General features: G+C 36.6%; 1 protein-coding gene across 1 annotated transcript in view; it reads right to left on the reverse strand.

Moving 5' to 3' along the window:
- Nucleotides 1–23,578, reverse strand: part of DNAH12 (dynein axonemal heavy chain 12) — a 300,387-nt gene that overhangs the window by 44,300 nt on the left and 232,509 nt on the right. Inside the window, exons 53-62 of the mRNA XM_053689370.1 lie at nt 19,834–19,981; nt 18,626–18,771; nt 18,269–18,483; nt 16,425–16,617; nt 15,088–15,280; nt 12,879–13,051; nt 11,717–11,857; nt 7,650–7,808; nt 6,155–6,299; nt 5,912–6,062 (exon numbers count right to left, since the gene is read on the reverse strand). Coding sequence (XP_053545345.1) covers nt 5,912–6,062; nt 6,155–6,299; nt 7,650–7,808; nt 11,717–11,857; nt 12,879–13,051; nt 15,088–15,280; nt 16,425–16,617; nt 18,269–18,483; nt 18,626–18,771; nt 19,834–19,981 — 1,664 coding nt within the window. The remainder of the gene's footprint in view (nt 1–5,911; nt 6,063–6,154; nt 6,300–7,649; nt 7,809–11,716; nt 11,858–12,878; nt 13,052–15,087; nt 15,281–16,424; nt 16,618–18,268; nt 18,484–18,625; nt 18,772–19,833; nt 19,982–23,578) is intronic.

A 23,578-nucleotide genomic window follows, 5' to 3' on the forward strand; every position in this document is an offset into this window, starting at 1 on the left:
CCCCAACAGGAAATGGCAAAGAGTCCCAGCAAAGCTGGTCACATGATCCCTCCTAGGCTCCGCCCACCCCAGTCATTCGACCGACGGACAGGAGGAAATATATATAGGAGAAACCATATGATACCGTGGTGACTATAGTTAGAGAAAATAATTCATCAGACCTGATTAAAAAACCAGGGCGGGCCGTGGACCGGACACACCGATGGAGAAAGTCATTTATCAGGTAAGCATAAATTCTGTTTTCTCCAACATTGGTGTGTCCGGTCCACGGCGTCATCCTTACTTGTGGGAACCAATACCAAAGCTTTAGGACACGGATGAAGGGAGGGAGAAAATCAGGTCACCTAAATGGAAGGCACCACGGCTTGCAAAACCTTTCTCCCAAAAATAGCCTCCGAAGAAGCAAAAGTATCAAATTTGTAAAATTTGGCAAAAGTGTGCAGTGAAGACCAAGTCGCTGCCTTACATATCTGGTCAACAGAAGCCCCGTTCTTGAAGGCCCATGTGGAAGCCACAGCCCTAGTGGAGTGAGCTGTGATTCTTTCAGGAGGCTGCCGTCCGGCAGTCTCATAAGCCAATCGCATAATGCTTTTAAGCCAAAAGGAAAGAGAGGTAGAAGTCGCTTTTTGACCTCTCCTTTTACCAGAATAAACAACAAACAAGGAAGATGTTTGTCTGAAATCTTTAGTAGCCTCTAAATAGAATTTTAGAGCACGGACTACGTCCAAATTGTGTAACAAACGTTCCTTCTTTGAAACTGGATTCGGACACAAAGAAGGTACAACTATCTCCTGGTTAATATTTTTGTTGGAAACAACTTTCGGAAGAAAACCAGGCTTAGTACGCAAAACCACCTTATCTGCATGGAACACCAGATAGGGCGGAGAACACTGCAGAGCAGATAACTCTGAAACTCTTCTAGCAGAAGAAATTGCAACCAAAAACAAAACTTTCCAAGATAATAACTTAATATCTACGGAATGTAAGGGTTCAAACGGAACCCCTTGAAGAACTGAAAGAACTAGATTTAGACTCCAGGGAGGAGTCAAAGGTCTGTAAACAGGCTTGATCCTAACCAGAGCCTGAACAAATGCTTGAACATCTGGCACAGCTGCCAGTCTTTTGTGAAGTAAAACAGATAAAGCAGAGATCTGTCCCTTCAGAGAACTTGCAGATAATCCTTTCTCCAAACCTTCTTGTAGAAAGGATAGAATCTTAGGAATTTTTATCTTGTTCCATGGGAATCCTTTAGATTCACACCAACAGATATATTTTTTCCATATTTTATGGTAAATTTTTCTAGTTACAGGCTTTCTAGCCTGAATCAGAGTATCTATTACAGAATCTGAAAACCCACGCTTTGATAAAATCAAGCGTTCAATCTCCAAGCCGTCAGTTGGAGGGAAACCAGATTCGGATGTTCGAATGGACCCTGAACAAGAAGGTCCTGTCTCAAAGGTAGCTTCCATGGTGGAGCCGATGACATATTCACCAGGTCTGCATACCAAGTCCTGCGTGGCCACGCAGGAGCTATCAAGATCACCGAGGCCCTCTCCTGATTGATCCTGGCTACCAGCCTGGGGATGAGAGGAAACGGTGGGAATACATAAGCTAGGTTGAAGGTCCAAGGTGCTACTAGTGCATCTACTAGGGTCGCCTTGGGATCCCTGGATCTGGACCCGTAGCAAGGAACCTTGAAGTTCTGACGAGACGCCATCAGATCCATGTCTGGAATGCCCCATAATTGAGTTATTTGGGCAAAGATTTCCGGATGGAGTTCCCACTCCCCCGGATGGAATGTCTGACGACTCAGAAAATCCGCTTCCCAATTTTCCACTCCTGGGATGTGGATCGCAGACAAGTGGCAGGAGTGATCCTCCGCCCATTGAATTATCTTGGTCACTTCTTTCATCGCCAGGGAAGTCCTTGTTCCCCCCTGATGATTGATATATGCAACGGTCGTCATGTTTTCTGACTGAAACCTTATGAATTTGGCCTTTGCTAGTTGAGGCCAAGCTCTGAGAGCATTGAATATCGCTCTCAGTTCCAGAATGTTTATCGGGAGAAGAGACTCTTCCCGAGACCATAGACCCTGAGCTTTCAGGGATTCCCAGACCGCGCCCCAGCCCACTAGGCTGGCGTCGGTCGTGACAATGACCCACTCTGGTCTGCGGAAGCTCATTCCCTGTGACAGATTCTCCAGGGTCAGCCACCAACGGAGTGAATCTCTGGTCTTTTGATCTACTTGAATCGTCAGAGACAAGTCTGTATAATCCCCATTCCACTGTCTGAGCATGCACAGTTGTAATGGTCTTAGATGAATTCGTGCAAAAGGAACTATGTCCATTGTTGCAACCATCAATCCTATTACTTCCATGCACTGCGCTATGGAAGGACGAGGAACAGAATGAAGTACTTGACAAGAGCTTAGAAGTTTTGATTTTCTGACCTCTGTCAGAAAAATCCTCATTTCTAAGGAATCTATTATTGTTCCCAAGAAGGGAACTCTTGTTGACGGGGACAGAGAACTTTTTTCTTTGTTCACCTTCCATCCGTGAGATCTGAGAAAGGCTAGGACGATGTCCGTATGAGCCTTTGCTTTTGACAGGGACGACGCTTGAATCAGGATGTCGTCCAAGTAAGGTACTACTGCAATGCCCCTTGGTCTTAGAACCGCTAGAAGGGACCCTAGTACCTTTGTGAAAATCCTTGGAGCAGTGGCTAATCCAAATGGAAGTGCCACAAACTGGTAATGCTTGTCCAGAAAAGCGAACCTTAGGAACTGATGATGTTCCTTGTGGATAGGAATATGTAGGTACGCATCCTTTAAATCCACGGTAGTCATAAATTGATTTTCCTGGATAGTAGGTAGGATCGTTCGAATAGTTTCCATTTTGAACGATGGTACCCTGAGAAATTTGTTTAGGATCTTTAGATCCAAAATTGGTCTGAATATTCCCTCTTTTTTGGGAACTATGAACAGATTGGAATAAAATCCCATTCCTTGTTCTCTTATTGGAACTGGATGTCTCACTCCCATCTTTAACAGGTCTTCTACACAATGTAAGAATGCCTGTCTCTTTATTTGGTTTGAAGATAATTGAGACCTGTGGAACCTTCCCCTTGGGGGTAGTTCCTTGAATTCCAGGAGATAACCTTGAGAAACTATTTCTAGCGCCCAAGGATCCTGAACATCTCTTGCCCAAGCCTGAGCAAAGAGAGAAAGTCTGCCCCCCACTAGATCCGGTCCCGGATCGGGGGCTATCCCTTCATGCTGTTTTGGTAGCAGTGGTAGGCTTCTTGGCCTGCTTACCCTTGTTCCAGCCTTGCATTGGTTTCCAGGCTGGTTTGGGTTGTGAAGTATTACCCTCTTGCTTAGAGGATACAGAATTAGAGACTGGTCCATTTCTGCGAAAGGGACGAAAATTAGGCTTATTATTAGCCTTAAAAGACCTATCCTGTGGGAGGGCGTGGCCCTTTCCCCCAGTGATGTCTGAAATAATCTCTTTCAAATCAGGTCCAAATAATGTTTTACCTTTGAAAGGAATGTTAAGCAATTTTGTCTTGGAAGACACATCCGCTGACCAAGACTTTAGCCAAAGCACTCTGCGCGCCACGACACCCTGAATTTTTCGCCGCTAATCTAGCTAATTGCAAAGCGGCATCTAAAACAAAAGAGTTAGCCAATTTAAGTGCTTGAACTCTGTCCATAACCTCCTCATACGAAGATTCTTTACTGAGCGATTTTTCTAGTTCCTCGAACCAGAAACACGCTGCCGTAGTGACAGGAACAATGCATGAAATTGGTTGTAGAAGGTAACCTTGCTGTACAAAAATCTTTTTAAGCAAACCCTCTAATTTCTTATCCATAGGATCTTTGAAAGCACAACTATCTTCGATAGGAATAGTAGTGCGTTTGTTTAGAGTAGAAACCGCCCCCTCGACCTTGGGGACTGTCTGCCATAAGTCCTTTCTGGGGTCGACTATAGGAAATAATTTCTTAAATATAGGGGGGGGGGGGGACAAAAGGTATGCCGGGCCTTTCCCACTCTTTATTTACTATGTCCGCCACCCGCTTGGGTATAGGAAAAGCGTCGGGGGGCACCGGAACCTCTAGGAACTTGTCCATCTTACATAATTTCTCTGGAATGACCAAATTGTCACAATCATCCAGAGTAGATAACACCTCCTTAAGCAGTGCGCGGAGATGTTCTAATTTAAATTTAAATGTCACAACATCAGGTTCAGCTTGATGAGAAATTTTTCCTGAATCTGAAATTTCTCCATCAGACAAAACCTCCCTCATGGCCCCTTGAGATTGGTGTGAGGGTATGTCAGAACAGTTATCATCAGCGTCCTCTTGCTCTTCAGTGTTTAAAACAGAGCAATCGCGCTTTCTCTGATAAGTAGGCATTTTGGATAAAAGATTTGCTATGGAGTTATCCATTACAGCCGTTAATTGTTGCATGGTAATAAGTATTGGCGCACTAGATGTACTAGGGGCCTCCTGTGTGGGCATAACTGGTGTAGACACAGTAGGGGATGATGTAGTATCATGTTTACTCCCCTCATTTGAGGAATCATCTTGGGCAATATCATTATCTGTTGCATTACTGTCCTTACTTTGTTTGGACACTATGGCACAATTATCACATAAATTTAAATGGGGAGACACATTGGCTTTCATACATATAGAACATAGCTTATCTGATGGTACAGACATGTTAAACAGGCTTAAACTTGTCAACAAAGCACAAAAAACGTTTTAAAATAAAACCGTTACTGTCACTTTAAATTTCAAACTGAAAACACTTTATTACTGAATATGTGAAAAAGTATGAAGGAATTGTTCAAAATTCACCTAAATTTCACCACAGTGTCTTAAAGCATTAAAAGTATTGCACACCAAATTTCAGAGCCTTAACCCTTAAATTAACGGAACCGGAGCCGTTTTTACATTTAACCCCTATACAGTCCCAGAATGAGGCTCTGTCTATAACTAGAAAGGCCCCCATCTGAAAAAGGTGTCCAACACAGTGCCTGCCATTTTTCTAAACGTTCCCCAAGATTATAATACCAATAATTAGTTAGAATCTGCATAATATGCCTAGTAAAGCAATTGTTTTAGCCCAGAAAAATGTCTACCAGTTTTTAAGCCCTTTTTGAAGCCCTTTATTCTTTTATGTTTAACTAAGAAAATGGCTTACCGGTCCCCATGAGGGGAAATGACAGCCTTCCAGCATTACATGGTCTTGTTAGAAATATGGCTAGTCATACCTTAAGCAGAAAAGACTGCTAACTGTTTCCCCCAACTGAAGTTACTTCATCTCAACAGTCCTGTGTGGAAACAGCAATCGATTTTAGTTACTGTCTGCTAAAATCATCTTCCTCTTACAAACAGAAATCTTCATCCTTTTCTGTTTCAGAGTAAATAGTACATACCAGCACTATTTTAAAATAACAAACACTTGATAGAAGAATAAAACTACATTTAAACACCAAAAAACTCTTAACCATCTCCGTGGAGATGTTGTCTGTGCAACGGCAAAGAGAATGACTGGGGTGGGCGGAGCCTAGGAGGGATCATGTGACCAGCTTTGCTGGGACTCTTTGCCATTTCCTGTTGGGGAAGAGAATATCCCACAAGTAAGGATGACGCCGTGGACCGGACACACCAATGTTGGAGAAAAAGAAACTAGTTACAACATCAAGAAATTGTTTAACTGATTTTAACTATTTTTTGCACGTTCTTTTCCTATAGATTAGTCCTTGTTCCTTACTGAAATACAACTTTCCTTCTGCATATTTGTATGCACATAATTTGCAATAAAGATTGCTTGAAGAAAAGAAAAAAAGATCAATAATAAAATCTGATGTTGTCTATTAAATTATTCCAATATGTGGGACTTACTCGCCATCGGATCAGCGCCTGGTGATAATACAAAGACCAGAGGTATGGTACAATTAGAATCCACATAACTCTTTGACAAGTCGAATGGTGGGGGCTCCACAAATTTTTTTCCCAGTTTATCAGTCACAAAGTTTGTAACCGCAGGACTTATCTGTATAACACAAAAAAGTACAATTAGTTTACTGTGGCCATAAACTACCCAGGGAACCTAGCAAGATGATATACAGCAAGTTCATTACGCACCTTATCTGGCCGGAGGCAGCGTAGGATAATCATCTTCTGCAAATCATTCAGTTTTTCACAGAATGGTATTGGCAAAGGAACATTATGTGGCTCTTTGCTATCATATATTGAATACCATTCATCTGGTTTTTCACGGAAGTGTTCCCTGGAAATATATGAATTTCAATTTTTATCCAGCCATATCAATTATTTTTTATTACTGTAGATCATGCATATTGCATCCCTTAGAAAGCATGGAGCTAATTTACTTAAAGAGACATAAAACCAAAAATTTAAATGCATGCGAGTGTATTGCGAGTTTGTATAGAAGCATTTTGCAATACACGTGTACTGGCAAAAATGCTTCTTGTAAAATGTATCACTATTTCACAAAGAGCTTTCACTGTGCACTGAGAATATGCCTAATGCTCCTGCGCAGACAGCATATATTGCAACAACGATGACTCTGTTTGCACCATACTGATGAAAAGATGTCAGCCCTGGGTCTTTGGACAGGAGTGGTGCATTGGACATATCTACATATTTGCAATGCACAGCATAAGCTATCTTGGAAACCATTTTTGCTTATACGTGTGCAGTGTTATCTCCCCAGGGCCTATTTATGGCCAGATTACAAGTGGAACATTAACTGCGCTAGTAGTAAGCTTTTTGTGCGCATTGGGTTGTGTTTGTATTATGAGTTGAAAGTAAACTGTTTTCGTTCGCTCGAAAAAACACCAATCAGCAAGCCCGACCCAGGATGCTGAACCAAAAATGGGATGGCTCCTAAGCTTACATTCCTGCTTTTTCAAATAAAGATACCAAGAGAACGAAGAAGAAAACATTGCAACATTGTATAGCAAAGCAACAAATAATGTTGCAAAACACTGCTGCTATAGAGCACTAAAGACACGTGCACACTCCTGAGCTCTTATGAGCCTACTTAGTTTTACTCTTCAATGAAAAATACCAAAATAATGAAGCAAATTTGATAAGAGAAATAAACTGGAAAGTTGTTTAAAATTGCATGCTCTATCCAAATCATGAAAGTTTAACTTTGAATTTACTGTCTCTTTAAGTCCTTGCTAAGCAAAGCCTCAGTATATAAATGGGGGGAATTAAACAGGTTCTAAATTGTGTAACACTATTAAGATGCCTTGTTTCCTCTCCCCTTGCCTCCTACCCTCCCTGGTATTATATATCACATCTCATGACTTCACCTTACCCCGCACCTGTTTACACACTGCTAAACGTAAGTTTAACAGATGAGCACAGCTAAAGAAAACTACAGAAAAAATATACTCTAAGTGTAAAGACTTGTTATCACAATGCAGTAAAATGAAAAGCAACAGCGACCTCTGTGGCGGGAGTACTGCACTGCACACAATATTATTAGACTAAATACAGATAAAATTGAACAAAGGACAGACTTAAAAGGTATGGACAGGAACCCAAAAAAATTTGATTGTCAACTATTGGCAACTATGCATTTCTTAAAATAACCAACAGATATTACCTCAAGCCTTTAAATGAAGACAAATCACTTGCACGACAAATCTCATCCCAGCTCTTATCTGGAAGCCATGATGGGGCTGGGTTTGCAACATTATTTTGTAGCCCAACACCTCCAGTTAACAGAAACATGAATTCCTGCATATCGATCTCTTTCTTTGCCCTAAAAGTAAAACAAAATATGTTTAGCATTTATATTTTAACTATAATAACTTGCCTGAATAAAAACTATGAAAATCATGTTTAACATCTTAAACCTGTTAGAGAGAGAAAGAAAGAACGAAAGAAAGAGATGGGAGAAAATAAAAAAAAAATAAAGAGAGCAACAGAGAGAGAGAAATAAATCTGTTAAAATATTTTCTTTAACTTTCTAACGCCTAGATTTAGAGTTTTGCGTTACCCGTCAAAACCAGCGTTAGGGGGTCCTAACGCTGGTTTTGTCCTACCGCTGGTATTTAGAGTCAGTCAGGAAAGGGTCTAACGCTCACTTTCCAGCCGCGACTTTTCCATACCGCAGATCCCCCCTACGCCATTTTCGTATCCTATCTTTTCAATGGGATCTTTCTAACGCCGGTATTTAGAGTCTTGGCTGAAGTGAGCGTTAGAAATCTAACGACAAGACTCCAGCAGCAGAGAAAAACCAGAAGTTAAGAGCTTTCTGGGCTAACGCCGGTTCATAAAGCTCTTAACTACTGTGCTCTAAAGTACACTAACACCCATAAACTACCTATGCACCCCTAAACCGAGGCCCCCCCACATCGCCGCCACTCTATTACATTTTTTTAACCCCTAATCTGCCGACCGCACACCACCTACATTATCCCTATGTACCCCTAATCTGCTGCCCCTAACATCGCCGCCACCTACATAATATTTATTACCCCCTAATCTGCCCCCCCAACGTCGCTGCCACCTACCTACAATAATTAACCCCTAATCTGCCAACCGGACCTCACTGCTACTATAATAAATGTATTAACCCCTAATCTGCCTCACTCCCGCCTCAAAAACCCTATAATAAATATTGTTAACCCCTAATCTGCCCTCCCTAACATCGCCGACACCTAACTTCATGTATTAACCCCTAATCTGCCGACCGGACCTCGCCGCTACTCTAATAAATGTATTAACCCCTAAAGCTAAGTCTAACCCTAACACTAACACCCCTCTAAGTTAAATATAATTTTTATCTAACAAAATAAAATAAATCTTATTAAATAAATTATTCCTATTTAAAGCTAAATACTTACCTGTAAAATAAACCCTAATATAGCTACACTATAACGAATATTTATATTGTAGCTATTTTAGGATTAATATTTATTTTACAGGCAACTTTGTATTTATTTTAACCAGGTACAATAGCTATTAAATAGTTAATAACTATTTAATAGCTACCTAGTTAAAAGAAATACAAAATTACCTGTAAAATAAATCCTAACCTAAGTTACAATTAAACCTAACACTACACTATCAATAAATAAATTAAATAAACTACCTACAATTATCTACAATTTAATCAACTAAACTAAATTACAAAAAAACAAAGCACTACATTACAAAAAATAAAGAAAGATTACATGAATTTTAAACTAATTACACCTACTCTAAGCCCCCTAAAAAAATAACAAAGCCCCCCAAAATAAAAAAATGCCCTACCCTATTCTAAAATAAAAATGCCCCAAAGAAAACAGCTCTTTTGCATTGAAATAAACATACAATACCCCCCCCAACATTACAACCCACACACCCCTACTCTAACCCACCCAAACCCCCCTTAAATAAACCTATCGCTAACCCCCTGAAGATCATCCTACCTTGAGTCGTCTTCACCCAGCTATTGTACCTGGTTAAAATAAATACAAAGTTGCCTGTAAAATAAATATTAATCCTAAAATAGCTACAATATAATTATTAGTTATATTGTACCTATATTAGGGTTTATTTTACAGGTAAGTATTTAGCTTTAAATAGGAATAATTTATTTAATAAGATTTATTTTATTTCGTTAGATAAAAATTATTATGTTAGGGTTAGACTTAGCTTTAGGGGTTAATACATTTATTAGAGTAGCGGCGAGGTCCGGTCGGCAGATTAGGGGTTAATAATTGAAGTTAGGTGTCGGCGATGTTAGGGAGGGCAGATTAGAGGTTAATAAAATTTATTATAGGGTTTTTGAGGCGGGATTGAGGCGGATTAGGGGTTAATACATTTATTATAGTAGCGGTGAAGTACGGTCGGCAGATTAGGGGTTAATAATTGTAGGTAGGTAGCGGCGACGTTGGGGGGGGGCAGATTAGGGGGTAATAAATATAATATAGGGGTCGGCGGTGTTAGGGGCAGCAGATTAGGGGTACATAGGGATAACGTAGGTTGCGGCGGTGTACGGAGCGGCAGATTAGGGGTTAAAAAAATATGCAGGGGGCGGCAGATTAGGGGTTAATAAGTGTAAGGTTAGGGGTGTTTAGACTCGGGGTACATGTTAGGGTGTTAGGTGCAGACTTAGGAAGTGTTTCCCCATAGGAAACAATGGGGCTGCGTTAGGAGCTGAATGCTGCTTTTTAGCAGGTGTTAGGTTTTTTTACAGCTAAACGTTTTTTAAGCTGGCTGCGTCCGTAAACACCGCTGGTATTGAGAGTTGCAGTGGCGGTAAATATGCCTGTACGCTCCCTTTTTGGAGCCTAACACAGCCCTTCTGTGAACTCTAAATACCAGCGTTGTTTAAAAGGTGCGGGGGGGGAAAAACACGCGTAGCTAACGCACCCCTTCTAACGCAAAACTCGAAATCTAGCCGTACGTATTTTAAATGCAAAGTGTCTATACTTAAATGTAAAACTTGTTTTAAAAAAAACCTCTTAACTAGGTATCTGACTTAAGGGACAAAAAGCTAAGCTTTCCAAAAATTCAGTTAAAGGGACTGAAATATAAAAATTTAAATGTGTATAGTTGCATTTCAATTTTAATTAGAAGAATTCTGTAATATATTTCTATTAGCAAAAATGCTTCTAGTAAAAGATATTACAGGTTTTTTTTTTAGTGGCATACGCACATATGCTGTGAGCAGTGTTCCCTCTAAGGCCAGTTTTGTGTGTGGCCCAGCAGTGAAACAATTAACTAGATTAATTAGCAAACACTATACAATGGAGACTGCAAGATGTGGTTCACAAATTAACTATTTGACTGCTGGGCCGCTCAACAAATCTGGCCTTAGAGGGAACACTGGCTGTGAGTGCTCCGTACACCGGTATTCAAACACCAAACCTTCTGAGAGAGTCAGCAGTGACTTGTATGACACAAATAAAGTCTTTACTGATGATATATACACTACCACCAGCTCTCTGAGCAAGCATGATGTTAAATACTGGTGCAAGGGCCCTCACAGCATATGTGAGTATGCAGCTTAAAAACAGTACTAACTTTTACCAGAAGCATTATACACTAGATTTTTCTTTGCATAAATGTTTTGTAGATGATCCATTTATATAGCCTATAAGTCTTTTTTTTTTTTTTTTTTTAAATGTATAGTTTTGCTTATTTTTAAATAACATTGCACTGATTTTAAGACTCCTAACCAAGCCCCAAAGTTTTAGGAGAATACTGATGTATACCTACTCCAGATTGCACCTGTTTTTGTAAAGAGTCTTTTCATATGCAGAGGAAGGGGAAGTGTCTGGTTTTTTTTTTTGCTATAGAACCACTTGCAGTAGGTTTTCCAGTAACCTTTTTAACAGTGCTAAACTGGGAGCTTCTAAGTACAATTTTAAACAGTTTTATACTGGATTTTTAGATCATTATCTGTGCATATTATTCTTTATAGTAGTGTCTATTACATGCAGTTATATGAAAATGGGTGTATAATGTCCCTTTAATTACATGTGGCCACTGATATAAGACCAAGTAGATATATTTAAGAAGGTTTTCAAGAAGTATATGCCTGGATTGCTCTGTATTTTTAAAATCCTGTGTGTACGCGTGTGCTTAGTCATGCAAAAATGACTTTAATAAATTGTAATAAACGCAAGTTTTTACAAAACAGACTATTTTTGCGTCATCTGTAAATTGTTGGCTTACATGAGGAGGTTGCAGCACAGTAAGAATGAGAAAAGCAACTTGTCCTTTTCAAACAGGGAGCGGCAGACGTTGCAGTATAGATTATACGTGAAATGATCGTTCAAGTAACGGAGGCGTTTCTCCAAGATTTTAGATTTGTTGCTGAAATAAAAAGGAGAAAAGATCTGATGAGTATACAATAATCATATCTTGGCAACTACAGTAACCCAGCAAGTGTGTTCTTGTGCACTACAAGAACAGAAGCTCATGCATATAACTAGGGTTGCCACCTCGGCTATGTTTTCCTGGACACTTATGAGTTATGCATGCTGCAGGGTATGTATTGTGCTGTTCATCAGCACTATTTATGTGATACATGTTCCGCCCTGCTTACCCTGCAGCATGCGTAAGTGTCCAGGAAAACATGGCCGAGGTGGCAACCCTACATATAACCCGTTCACTACGGGTTTCATGCCTTATGTTGAAAATCAAACAAGAAGCACATGACAATAATTTGTAATAACAACCTACTGTATGTAGTAGATTTAAGGCTATAGTAAATCTAGTAAGAAGAACAAGGCAAATATATACACTTGTACTCTGAGTCTTACTGAAATGTAACAGAGAGCTACAAAGAAGGTAAAGAAAAGTGACCCGAGGCGTGCCGTAGTCAAATGGTCAGTATGCCTAAAAGGGGACATACCCAAAGAGGTAAATGTAAAAGAGAAAAAGAAGGAAATACAGGGATAGGTGGGTGGGGGAAACATCAAGGTAACATAGACGAAGTGAAAGAGAAAAAGAGAGAGTATATAAAGGGTAAGACTCCTCCTACAAATTCATGCTAACCAATGGTCAAGCCTTCCTACTTGTTCATCTTTTATTTTTTATAAAAAAAGTAACAACTTCCAGTTGCCTGGGTTCCTGCTCCCTTCTACCATAACAGATAAATAAATAAAACTATTACTGGGTTCCTGCTCCCTTATACCATAACAGATACATCAATAAAACTATTACTGGGTTCCTGCTCCCTTATACCATAACAGATAAATAAATAAAACTATTACTGGGTTCCTGCTCCCTTATACCATAACAGATAAATAAATAAATAAATAAAACTATTACTGGGTTCCTGCTCCCTTATACCATAACAGATACATAAATAAAACTATTACAATGTCTTTACCTGTCTTGGATTGAGTTGATATAAAGATTAACAAACCAGTTGAGTGAGTACTGGTACATGGGATCAATGTTAGCCAAATCAGCAATACTGAAGAACAGTACAGAGGAGTGCTTAGCAATTGATCTGTAGCCTTCTCTGGATTGTGCTATTTTCACTTCCGTATTCTCTGCAATCTAAGGAAACGATAAACATTTTAAATGAATGTCACAATACAATTCCTATCCAATGAATATTATGTACTGTTATTTTTTTATTTCATGTATTTTTCTCTATTGCAATCTCTGTTGAATATGTTGGGAGTTTATATAGTAGGATATTAAAGGGATGTTTGTCCGGTGTTTCCTAGGTAGTCCAAAAAGCGAATTCTGTAAACTTGGTATTCTTCAAAATAATGCAAAATACCTAAATCAGCTATTTGATTTGAAGCATTTTGAAGCAAGTTACATGATTTGTTTTTTGGCTTTCAGGGAATGTGGAACATGCAGAATTTTTACACAATACAAAAGGTGTTTAATGTTTAAACATTCATTTAATTAACATCTAAAGTAGTGTTTCCAAAACCCAGTCCTCAGGACCCTTACTCAGGTCAGATTTTCATTATATCTTAACTAGAGCACAGGTGAAATAATCAGCTGATCAGTAACCATGGTTACTAACCTGCTCTCACCCATCAGATGATTATTTCACCTGTGCTCTAGTTAAGATATAATGAATATCTGGCCTGTTCATGTTGGCGGTGTTTTTGCTCTGCCCAGAGTGAGCATGTAAAAGATCACATATGTTGTCTTATTGTGCATGCAAAAGCATTATATGAATACCTAAATCAACCAAAGAAACATTAAGACGTAGATTTTGAAATCAAATAAGAACCAGAAGTCATCACTTGTCCTTACAACCTCTGGTGGTATCAATACTGTGTCTACAAATTACACCATCATCTACAACTCACCAGAAATCATGACCCTTTGCTTTTATGTTGTTTTATTTTTGTGAAAAATGTTTTCAGCAACAGCTTTATTAAATACCTTCATACAATTAATGGTTTCTAACTAATCTCCCTCTCTCCTCAAAGCTACACATATAAAAGTCCTTGTAAGTTTTATTTTGTTAGATCGTGTACCATCTTAGAAGCCCCCCTTGAACAGTTTCTAGTTTAATTATATCTTTCTGGAGATACAGGGCCCCATGATCAAAAACTCTCCAGCATGGAGAGAAATCTCAAAAGATCTTTGGGGGCTTTTTTTAGCATTATAATGCAAAGTATGTACCTCTCCTTCACATCCAGAACTCTGCATAGCTAGATATACTGCTCTCAAGTTAAAATTTGCCTATATAAATTTCTTTCTTGGACCTCGCAGTACTGACAAGACGTCGTAGGTCATCTAGCCAGAGTGGAAAAAACTTTAAGTCACCTGGCCTACAGTCTACAGAATTGTATTCAAGATAAGGCCTAACAAGTATTCTATGAAGTAGCATAAGAGCTTCACATTATTTGCTGCTAATGACTCTTCCTATACAACCAAGTACCTTCTGCACTTCAGCAATATTTACTAAACTACAGTTTGTCAGTAATGCTCCTGCCCACTGCTCCTCAGATACTAAGAGTCAGGTGACTTGTCTGGTTCAACCACTGATATACTGGGCCATCTATTGATAAATGCATGCTTTTATTTATGAATACAATGTTTAACTTTTCTAAATTATGCATACAAATGAGCATACACCAAACTACAAACATGAATATATATAGCAAGGAATCCTAAAATCTACAATTCCCCTTTCCAAAAAAAATAGCTGAAAGGAAACAAATGAAACCTAAAGGTTCATACTAATGCAAATATTAGATGATCTAATTTGTTAACCACACATGGATTAAACACATAGGGGTAGATTTATTAAAGGTCGACCTCGCTAAATGCCAACAGCATACACTGTCGGCATGTATCATTGCACAAGCATTTCTAGTGATCGACCGGTATCATCGCGATCTTAAGACCGCTGCTTCTTAACTTCCGTTTCTGGCGGACCAGAAACGATGGGCGTAGAAAGCAACATCTGCTGCTTAATAAATCTACCCCATAGAGCTGAAGGGTCAGAAAGGTAAAAAAAAAGTATGTCATTTTTGTATTAGTCCCTTTAAAGGGGCTTCATGAAATGTAAATGCTATAGGGTTATAGATACAACTACATTTAACCTATATTTGGCAAACCTGTTGCTTTTTAGAAATCTCATTGGACATGATTTTTGCCGAGTCCAATATCTGAATGGCGCTTTCATCTTCCAAAATATTCCCTTCTGAGGATTGTAATGTTTCGAGTATTTTATCCTCTATCTCTTTGAGTTGTTTTTTATTGGCTGCAGATTGTAGGATAAGTGCGTTTCTCTCCTCTTCAAGCTCTGGTCTACAAATAGTGAACACAAAGTATAATAATCAGAAGGAATCTACAAACATGATATAATAAGTTGTGTAAATATAATAAATATGACTGGCAAGTGTTTTCACCCGAATCATTTAAAGCGATACTAAACCCCCCAAAAAAATGTCTTTCATGATTCAGAGAGAGCATGCAATTTTAAGCAACTTTCTAATTTATTCCTATTATCATTTTTTTTCTGTTATTTTGCTATCTTTATTTGAAAAAGCAGGAATCTAAGCTAAGGAGCCAGCTCATTTTTACTTCACCACCCTGGACAGCACTTGCTGATTGGTGGGTACATTTAGCCACAAATCAGCAAGCGCAACCCAGGTTCTGAACCAAAAATGGGCCGGGTCTTAAGTTTACATTCTTGCTTTTCAAATAAAGTTAGCAAGAGAACAAAGAAAATTGATAATAGGAGTAAATTAGAAATCATGAAAGAAAACATTTGGGTTTAGTATCGCTTTAAAGCAAAATGGACCTAAATTAAGAGATTAGAAGAGTTAAGAATTAGGGCTATTTACGGTTAGCTCATCTGCTACTAGAGGGAGTGTAATAATATATGTGGTCTGGTAGCCCAGCGCAAAAAAAAACAGAACAAATTTTGGCTTATTCAGCAAATATCTGTAATCCACAGAGATTTGTGACAGCAAGTAACATTAATTGTTAAATTTGTGTCCAGTTGTCTATCTCAAGCAATACACTGGACTTTATGGTAGTGAGACTTATTTTATTCAAAAAAGTATTTAGATAATAACTAGAATAATCACTACTTTGTGGTTGGGAAATAAATGGTCTTTTGTCATGCTATTACAAGCACGTGGAAGTCACACTTGCAGTCACATGAGGAAGACTTACGCTATGCCTTATAGTGCTCGATACATGCACACTCCTGAGTCTACCTAGATATGCTCTCATGTGAAGTAACTAAGAATAGCTACTTTACATAAGGAGTCTTCAACTCAAAAGTTACACAGAATTAGTGTGCGCTATATCCACAACACCAAAGTGTAGCAATGAAATGGGCAAAACTTTGCATATGGGGATTATAGACATTTGTTTTATCCTCATTGCAAGTTTGATAATCTCAGTTCTGTTATAGTATTTAATAACCTGTTGCATCACAAACCTCTCTTTTGCCACAACGATACCCAGTAACTGGTCTTCAAGGCCTTCTGGAGTAATCATAAAGTTGAGTAGTGAAACCTTTGTTGCTAATTCCGGCAGATAATGTGGATTTCTAAGCTTTGTTGTAATGTAGAACCTAAAATCCCTGGAATATTCAATAACTGTTTCTCCAAGCCTGATGCAGTCAACACCCCCTAAAAATAACAGCACAGCGAAACAGAAGAACAATGTTATTAAACTATTAAAAGGTAAAAGAAAAAACGGACACAACTTAAGCTGATCAGAATGTTTATCTGCAGTATTCAACACTAGACAATACTTCTACTTTACATAGACTTCTACTTTACATTTTAAAGGGACAGTAAAGTCATAATTAGACATTCATGATTTAGACAGAGCATACAATTTTAAACAAATTTCCAATTTACTTCTGTTATTTAATTTGCTTCTTTCTCTTGTTATCCTTTGCTGAAAGGTTTATCTAGGAAAGCTCAGGAGCAGAAAAGAACCTAGGTTCTAGCTGCTGATTGGTGGCTGCATATATATACTGATTGTAATTGGTTCACCCATGTTTTCAGTTAGAAACCAGTAGTGCATTGCTGCTCCTTCAACAAATGATACTAAGAGAATGAAACAAATTTGATAATAAAAGTCAATTGGAAAGTTGTTTAAAATTGTATGTTCTACCTAAATCATGAAAGAAACATTTTGGGTTTCATGTCCCTTTAATGTCTGTTTGTTTGTCTATCCTTGTCCACAAAGGTTACCATTAAATAAATAAATGCTCACTACCGTGATACTATTAATACTTCTGGAATATCGAGAATGATAAAAACTGTCAAAACAGTACAGATATTTTTTTCCCCTTGCAATCAAATATTTAAATGTAGTATTTAATATTTGAATGGTCATTGTCTATAAGCATGAAAATATTAGAACAAGTGTATTTTGATATTCAAAGGGTTTATCAATTCCCTTGACATTTGGCCATCCAAGATATAAAAAACAGATATATATGGAAATGCTGAAGCTGTCTATAATGAGATAAGTATCAGTATCAAATATAAAGTATGATGACAATGTGGTATTGACAAATCTAGTAAATAATATAATGAAAATAACTTGTGGACTCAGGAATAATCAAAGATTCAACAAACCAAACATTTTTCTTTCATGGTTCAGATAGAACGTACATTTTTAAACAACTTTCCAATTTACTTCTATTATCTCTTGGAATGCTTTGCTGGGAGCTAGCTAAACATTTCTGGTGAGCCAATGACAGGAGGCATATATGTGCAGCCATCAATCAGCAACAAGCTCCCAGTAGTGCATTGCTGTTTCTGAGCCTACCTAGGTATGCTTTTCAACATAGGATACCAAACGAACAAAGCAAATTAGTAAATTGGAAAGTTTTCTGTCCCTTTAAATAAACATGCTGAAATTGGATCTATAAAAAAAATACTGTAATTATATATTTGTTTTCTTTAGAAATGTATGAGTCACTAATTTGTCATGTTAAATAAGTATTATCTTTAACACGTTTAATTTTTTTTTTTAATTTTTTTAAGTGTGAGTGTATTGTAATGTGCTGTACATTTAACATGTTATTCTTTATTTTACAAATGTAGATTTTTATTAAAAGTTTAGTAATTTCCACTTAAGCATAGCAGTTATAATATCCATTCTAATAATTTACAATGCGCTAACATAAAATGTATTAATATATTACCTTCATCTACTTCCAAAAAGGCAGCATTAAACAGAATTAGAAAATATGTAAAAACTGCATTTAACAGGATAAGATAATTGTTCAAACCCTTTGTCTAGCATAAAAAAACCACATACCTTGTTTAAATGTCTGTTTTAGTAGTAAGGGCTCTAACGAAGGGTCTATTTCTTCACCCACGTTTTCAAGAAGAAGTGGGGTACCAAACTGGATACAGTTTTCCAGCGTACGCATATAATCAGCATCTGTAAACTTAATCACACTCAGCTGGTTGTCTTTTTCAGAATTTTTTATCCACTTGTTCGCTTGACCCTGTGGGTCTATCATTAAAGGCCTAAAATATAAAAAGAATAGCATATTGAATTATAAAACATATATACTGGGAAAAGTAATTCTAGGTGTAAAGCAAAACAATGATTTAATGATCATTTTTATGAGAACGATTGGTTGTGATCATGTGTTTTTACATCGCATACCATCGCCGAGAGTTGCTCACAATCACGCCGTTATCTATAGAGAAGCTGTCTGTTGGTAATCCCGCAATATTCCAGGCACGGATCTTAATTGGGTCCCCGAGAGTCTTGCTCAAGGAGAAATCTTCAGAACAAGGTATAGATTTGCTCTAAACAAAATGGGGTAAAATAAACTCAGAAGAAACGTGATGATAATAGCATGAAGTTAAAGGGAGATGAAACTCAAATTTTTTCTTTCATGATTCAGATAGAGCATGCAATTTTAAGCAATGTTCTAATTCACTCCTATTATCAATTTTTCTTGTTTCTTTTAGTATCCTTATATGAAAAAGCAGTAATTTAAGCTAAATGTATCCACCAATCAACAAATGCTACCCAGGGTCTGAACCAAAAATGGGCCAGCCCTTAGGCTTACATTCATGCTTTTTTAAATAAAGATACAGAGAGAGCGAAGAAAAATTGTTAATAGGAGTAAATTAGAAAGTTGATTATAATTGCATGCTCTATCTAAATCACAAAAGAAAAAAATTGGTTTTGTATCCCTTTAATAAAAAAAATAAATGAACAATCATCACAATGAATAAATTAAAGTATTTTGAAATCGGTGTAAAACGGCCTGTAATAATAACATTAGTCATAAATATTGCTTGGAGTTGCAGTGAGCTTTAATTAATGTAGACCAGAATTATATCAGATGTAGAAAAATAAAACCTTCAAGCTTAAAGGGACAGTATACACTCATTTTCATATAACTGCATGTAATAGACACTACTATAAAGAATAAGATGCACAGATACTGATATAAAAATCCAATATAAAACGGTTTAAAAACTTACTTAGAAGCTGTCAGTTTGGCTCTGTTGAAAAGGCAGCTGGAAAGCCCACTGCAAGTGGCAAATAAGACCCTCCCCCCCTCTTTTGCATATGAAAATACCCTTTACACAAACAGGAGCAAGCTGGAGAAGGTAGCTGACAGTATTCACATAAAACTTTGGGGCTTGGTTAGGAGTCTGAAAATTAGAGCAATGCTATTTAAAAATAAGCAAAACTATACATTTATTTAAAAAAAACAACTTTATGGGCTTTATAAATAGATCATCTACAAAATATTTATGCAAAGAAAAAATGAGTGTATAATGTCCCTTTAAGCCTTTAAAAATCTATGATTACATTGTCTGATAGTCAGAATAATACTGCACTGTAGCACAAACCTTGCACAATTTGCTCCAGTCTTTAGTGCACTCCTGTCTGAAGCCAGCAGTAAAGGCTCCCAGATAAGCGATCACTCCTGCTGACACCAGAACATCCCCAGTCAAATTATCGTATGTATTCTGAAGGGAGTCTGCAGCACTGGACCATCTGTTAGCGACAAAAAAAAAACCCACAGAATTTTAGAGATGCAGCAGTTATCTTATATGGATATTTAAATACAGTACTACAATTAATCAGTAATAACATATAATACCAGTTCTGGTAATTAAACTGATTATTAAATCATTTCTTTACCATTCACCTTCATGACAATGGAAACTAAATTTTTTAGTAGTGATGTAAGGGCAGGTTACCCAGATGTAGTCGAGACCATGAGATCACTAAACAGCGATACAGATAAAGTTACTTTCCGTCACACTACTAAGAATGTCCCTTTAAAGGGACATGGTGCTTCATAATTCATATAAAAGAGTAGCATTTAAAGGGACATTGTGCTTTGTGTATAATGTGACAATGCTGTGTTCAGATTATATACATTTTGTATGGAACTGTCGTCCTTAATCTTCGAACTTGAAAGAATATTATTCTAAAATAAAAAAACATGGTAATGACCCCTTCAACTTAATAACTATGTGTGTCAATTATTATTGCTAAAATCAATTAAAAAATGACACTGGTGGGTATGAAATTGACCTCCCTAATGAGAGAAATAGCCTCCTTTTTATTATATGATATTCCTCTACTGCTCAAAGTGCACTAATGTCTCACTAATAACACTTTGCACATTTTTTAACTAAGCTGTTTAATGTAAAACCATATTTTAGTGCACAAACAGTTCACAAGAAGTGGAATAACACATTAAAAAAGTTGTGTCTCAGTAGAATAGTGCACTACAATCAAGATTATTCATGGCCCAAAGTGGAATCTAGTCTTAAACCAACAACAAAAGAAAAGATGAAGCCAGCACACACCTATATAAGGCAAACAATATATAACACAATTAAATTATACTGTAGATGTTCCTATTCTTCTTCACTCTACTTATTTTCATCAAATACATCTGCTTACAATCTACATCTGCTACATTTATCATCTACTACATTTATCATCTACGTCTGCTCATCATCTATATATGCTACATTTATCATCTACATCTGCTCATCATCTATATATGCTACATTTATCATCTACATCTGCTCATCATTTATATATACTACATTTATCATCTACGTCTGCTCATCATCTATATATACTACATTTATCATCTACATCTGCTCATCATCTATATATACTACATATATCATCTACATCTGCTCATCATCTATATATGCTACATTTATTATCTACATCTGCTCATCATCTATATATACTACATATATCATCTACATCTGCTCATCATCTATATATGCTACATTTATCATCTACATCTGCTCATCATCTATATATACTACATTTATCATCTACATCTGCTCATCTATATATTCTACATTTATCATCTACATCTGCTCATCATCTATATATACTACATTTATCATCTACATCTGCTCATCATCTATATATACTACATTTATCATCTACATCTGCTCATCATCTATATATACTACATTTATGATCTACATCTGCTCATCATCTATATATGCTACATTTATTATCTACATCTGCTCATCATCTATATATACTACATTTATCATCTACATCTGCTCATAATCTATATATACTACATTTATCATCTACATCTGCTCATCATCTATATATACTACATTTATCATCTACATCTGCTCATCATTTATATATACTACATTTATTATCTACATCTGCTCATCATCTATATATGCTACATTTATTATCTACATCTGCTCATCATCTATATATGCTACATTTATCATCTACATCTGCTCATCATCTATATATACTACATTTATCATCTACATCTGCTCATCATCTATATATACCACATTTATCATCTACATCTGCTCATCATCTATATATACTACATTTATCATCTACATCTGCTCATCATTTATATATACTACATTTATTATCTACATCTGCTCATCATCTATATATGCTACATTTATTATCTACATCTGCTCATCATCTATATATACTACATTTGTCATCTACATCTGCTCATCATCTATATATACTACATTTATCATCTACATCTGCTCATCATCTATATATGCTACATTTATCATCTACATCTGCTCATCATCTATATATGCTACATTTATCATCTACATCTGCTCATCATCTATATACCTGTATATATACTACATTTATCGTCTACATCTGCTCATCATCTATATATACTACATTTATCATCTACATCTGCTCATCATCTATATATGCTACATTTATCATCTACATCTGCTCATCATCTATATATGCTACATTTATCATCTACATCTGCTCATCTATATATGCTACATTTATCATCTACATCTGCTCATCATCTATATATGCTACATTTATCATCTACATCTGCTCATCATCTATATATGCTACATTTATCATCTACATCTGCTCATCATCTATATATACTACATTTATCATCTACATCTGCTCATCATCTATATATGCTACATTTATCATCTACATCTGCTCATCATCTATATATGCTACATTTATCATCTACATCTGCTCATCATTTATATATACTACATTTATCATCTACATCTGCTCATCATCTATATATACTACATTTATCATCTACATCTGCTCATCATCTATATATGCTACATTTATCATCTACATCTGCTCATCATCTATATATACTACATTTATCATCTACATCTGCTCATCATCTATATATACTACATATATCATCTACATCTGCTCATCATCTATATATACTACATATATCATCTACATCTGCTCATCATCTATATATGCTACATTTATCATCTACATCTGCTCATCATCTATATATACTACATTTATCATCTACATCTGCTCATCATCTATATATACTACATTTATCATCTACATCTGCTCATCATCTATATATACCACATTTATCATCTACATTTGCTCATCATCTATATATGCTACATTTATCATCTACATCTGCTCATCATCTATATATGCTACATTTATCGTCTACATCTGCTCATCATCTATATATGCTACATTTATCATCTACATCTGCTCATCATCTATATATGCTACATTTATCATCTACATCTGCTCATCATCTATATATGCTACATTTATCATCTACATCTGCTCATCATCTATATATGCTACATTTATCATCTACATCTGCTCATCATCTATATATGCTACATTTATCATCTACATCTGCTCATCATTTATATATACTACATTTATCATCTACATCTGCTCATCATCTATATATACTACATTTATCATCAACATCTGCTCATCATCTATATATGCTACATTTATCATCTACATCTGCTCATCATCTATATATACTACATTTATCATCTACATCTGCTCATCATCTATATATACTACATTTATCATCTACATCTGCTCATCATCTATATATACTACATTTATCATCTACATCTGCTCATCATCTATATATACTACATTTATCATCTACATCTGCTCATCATCTATATATACTACATTTATCATCTACGTCTGCTCATCATTTATATATGCTACATTTATCATCTACATCTGCTCATCATCTATATATGCTACATTTATCATCTACATCTGCTCATCATTTATATATACTACATTTATCATCTACATCTGCTCATCATC

The sequence above is a fragment of the Bombina bombina genome, chromosome 7, assembly GCF_027579735.1.
Source record: "Bombina bombina isolate aBomBom1 chromosome 7, aBomBom1.pri, whole genome shotgun sequence".
In the NCBI taxonomy this organism is placed as follows: domain Eukaryota; kingdom Metazoa; phylum Chordata; class Amphibia; order Anura; family Bombinatoridae; genus Bombina; species Bombina bombina.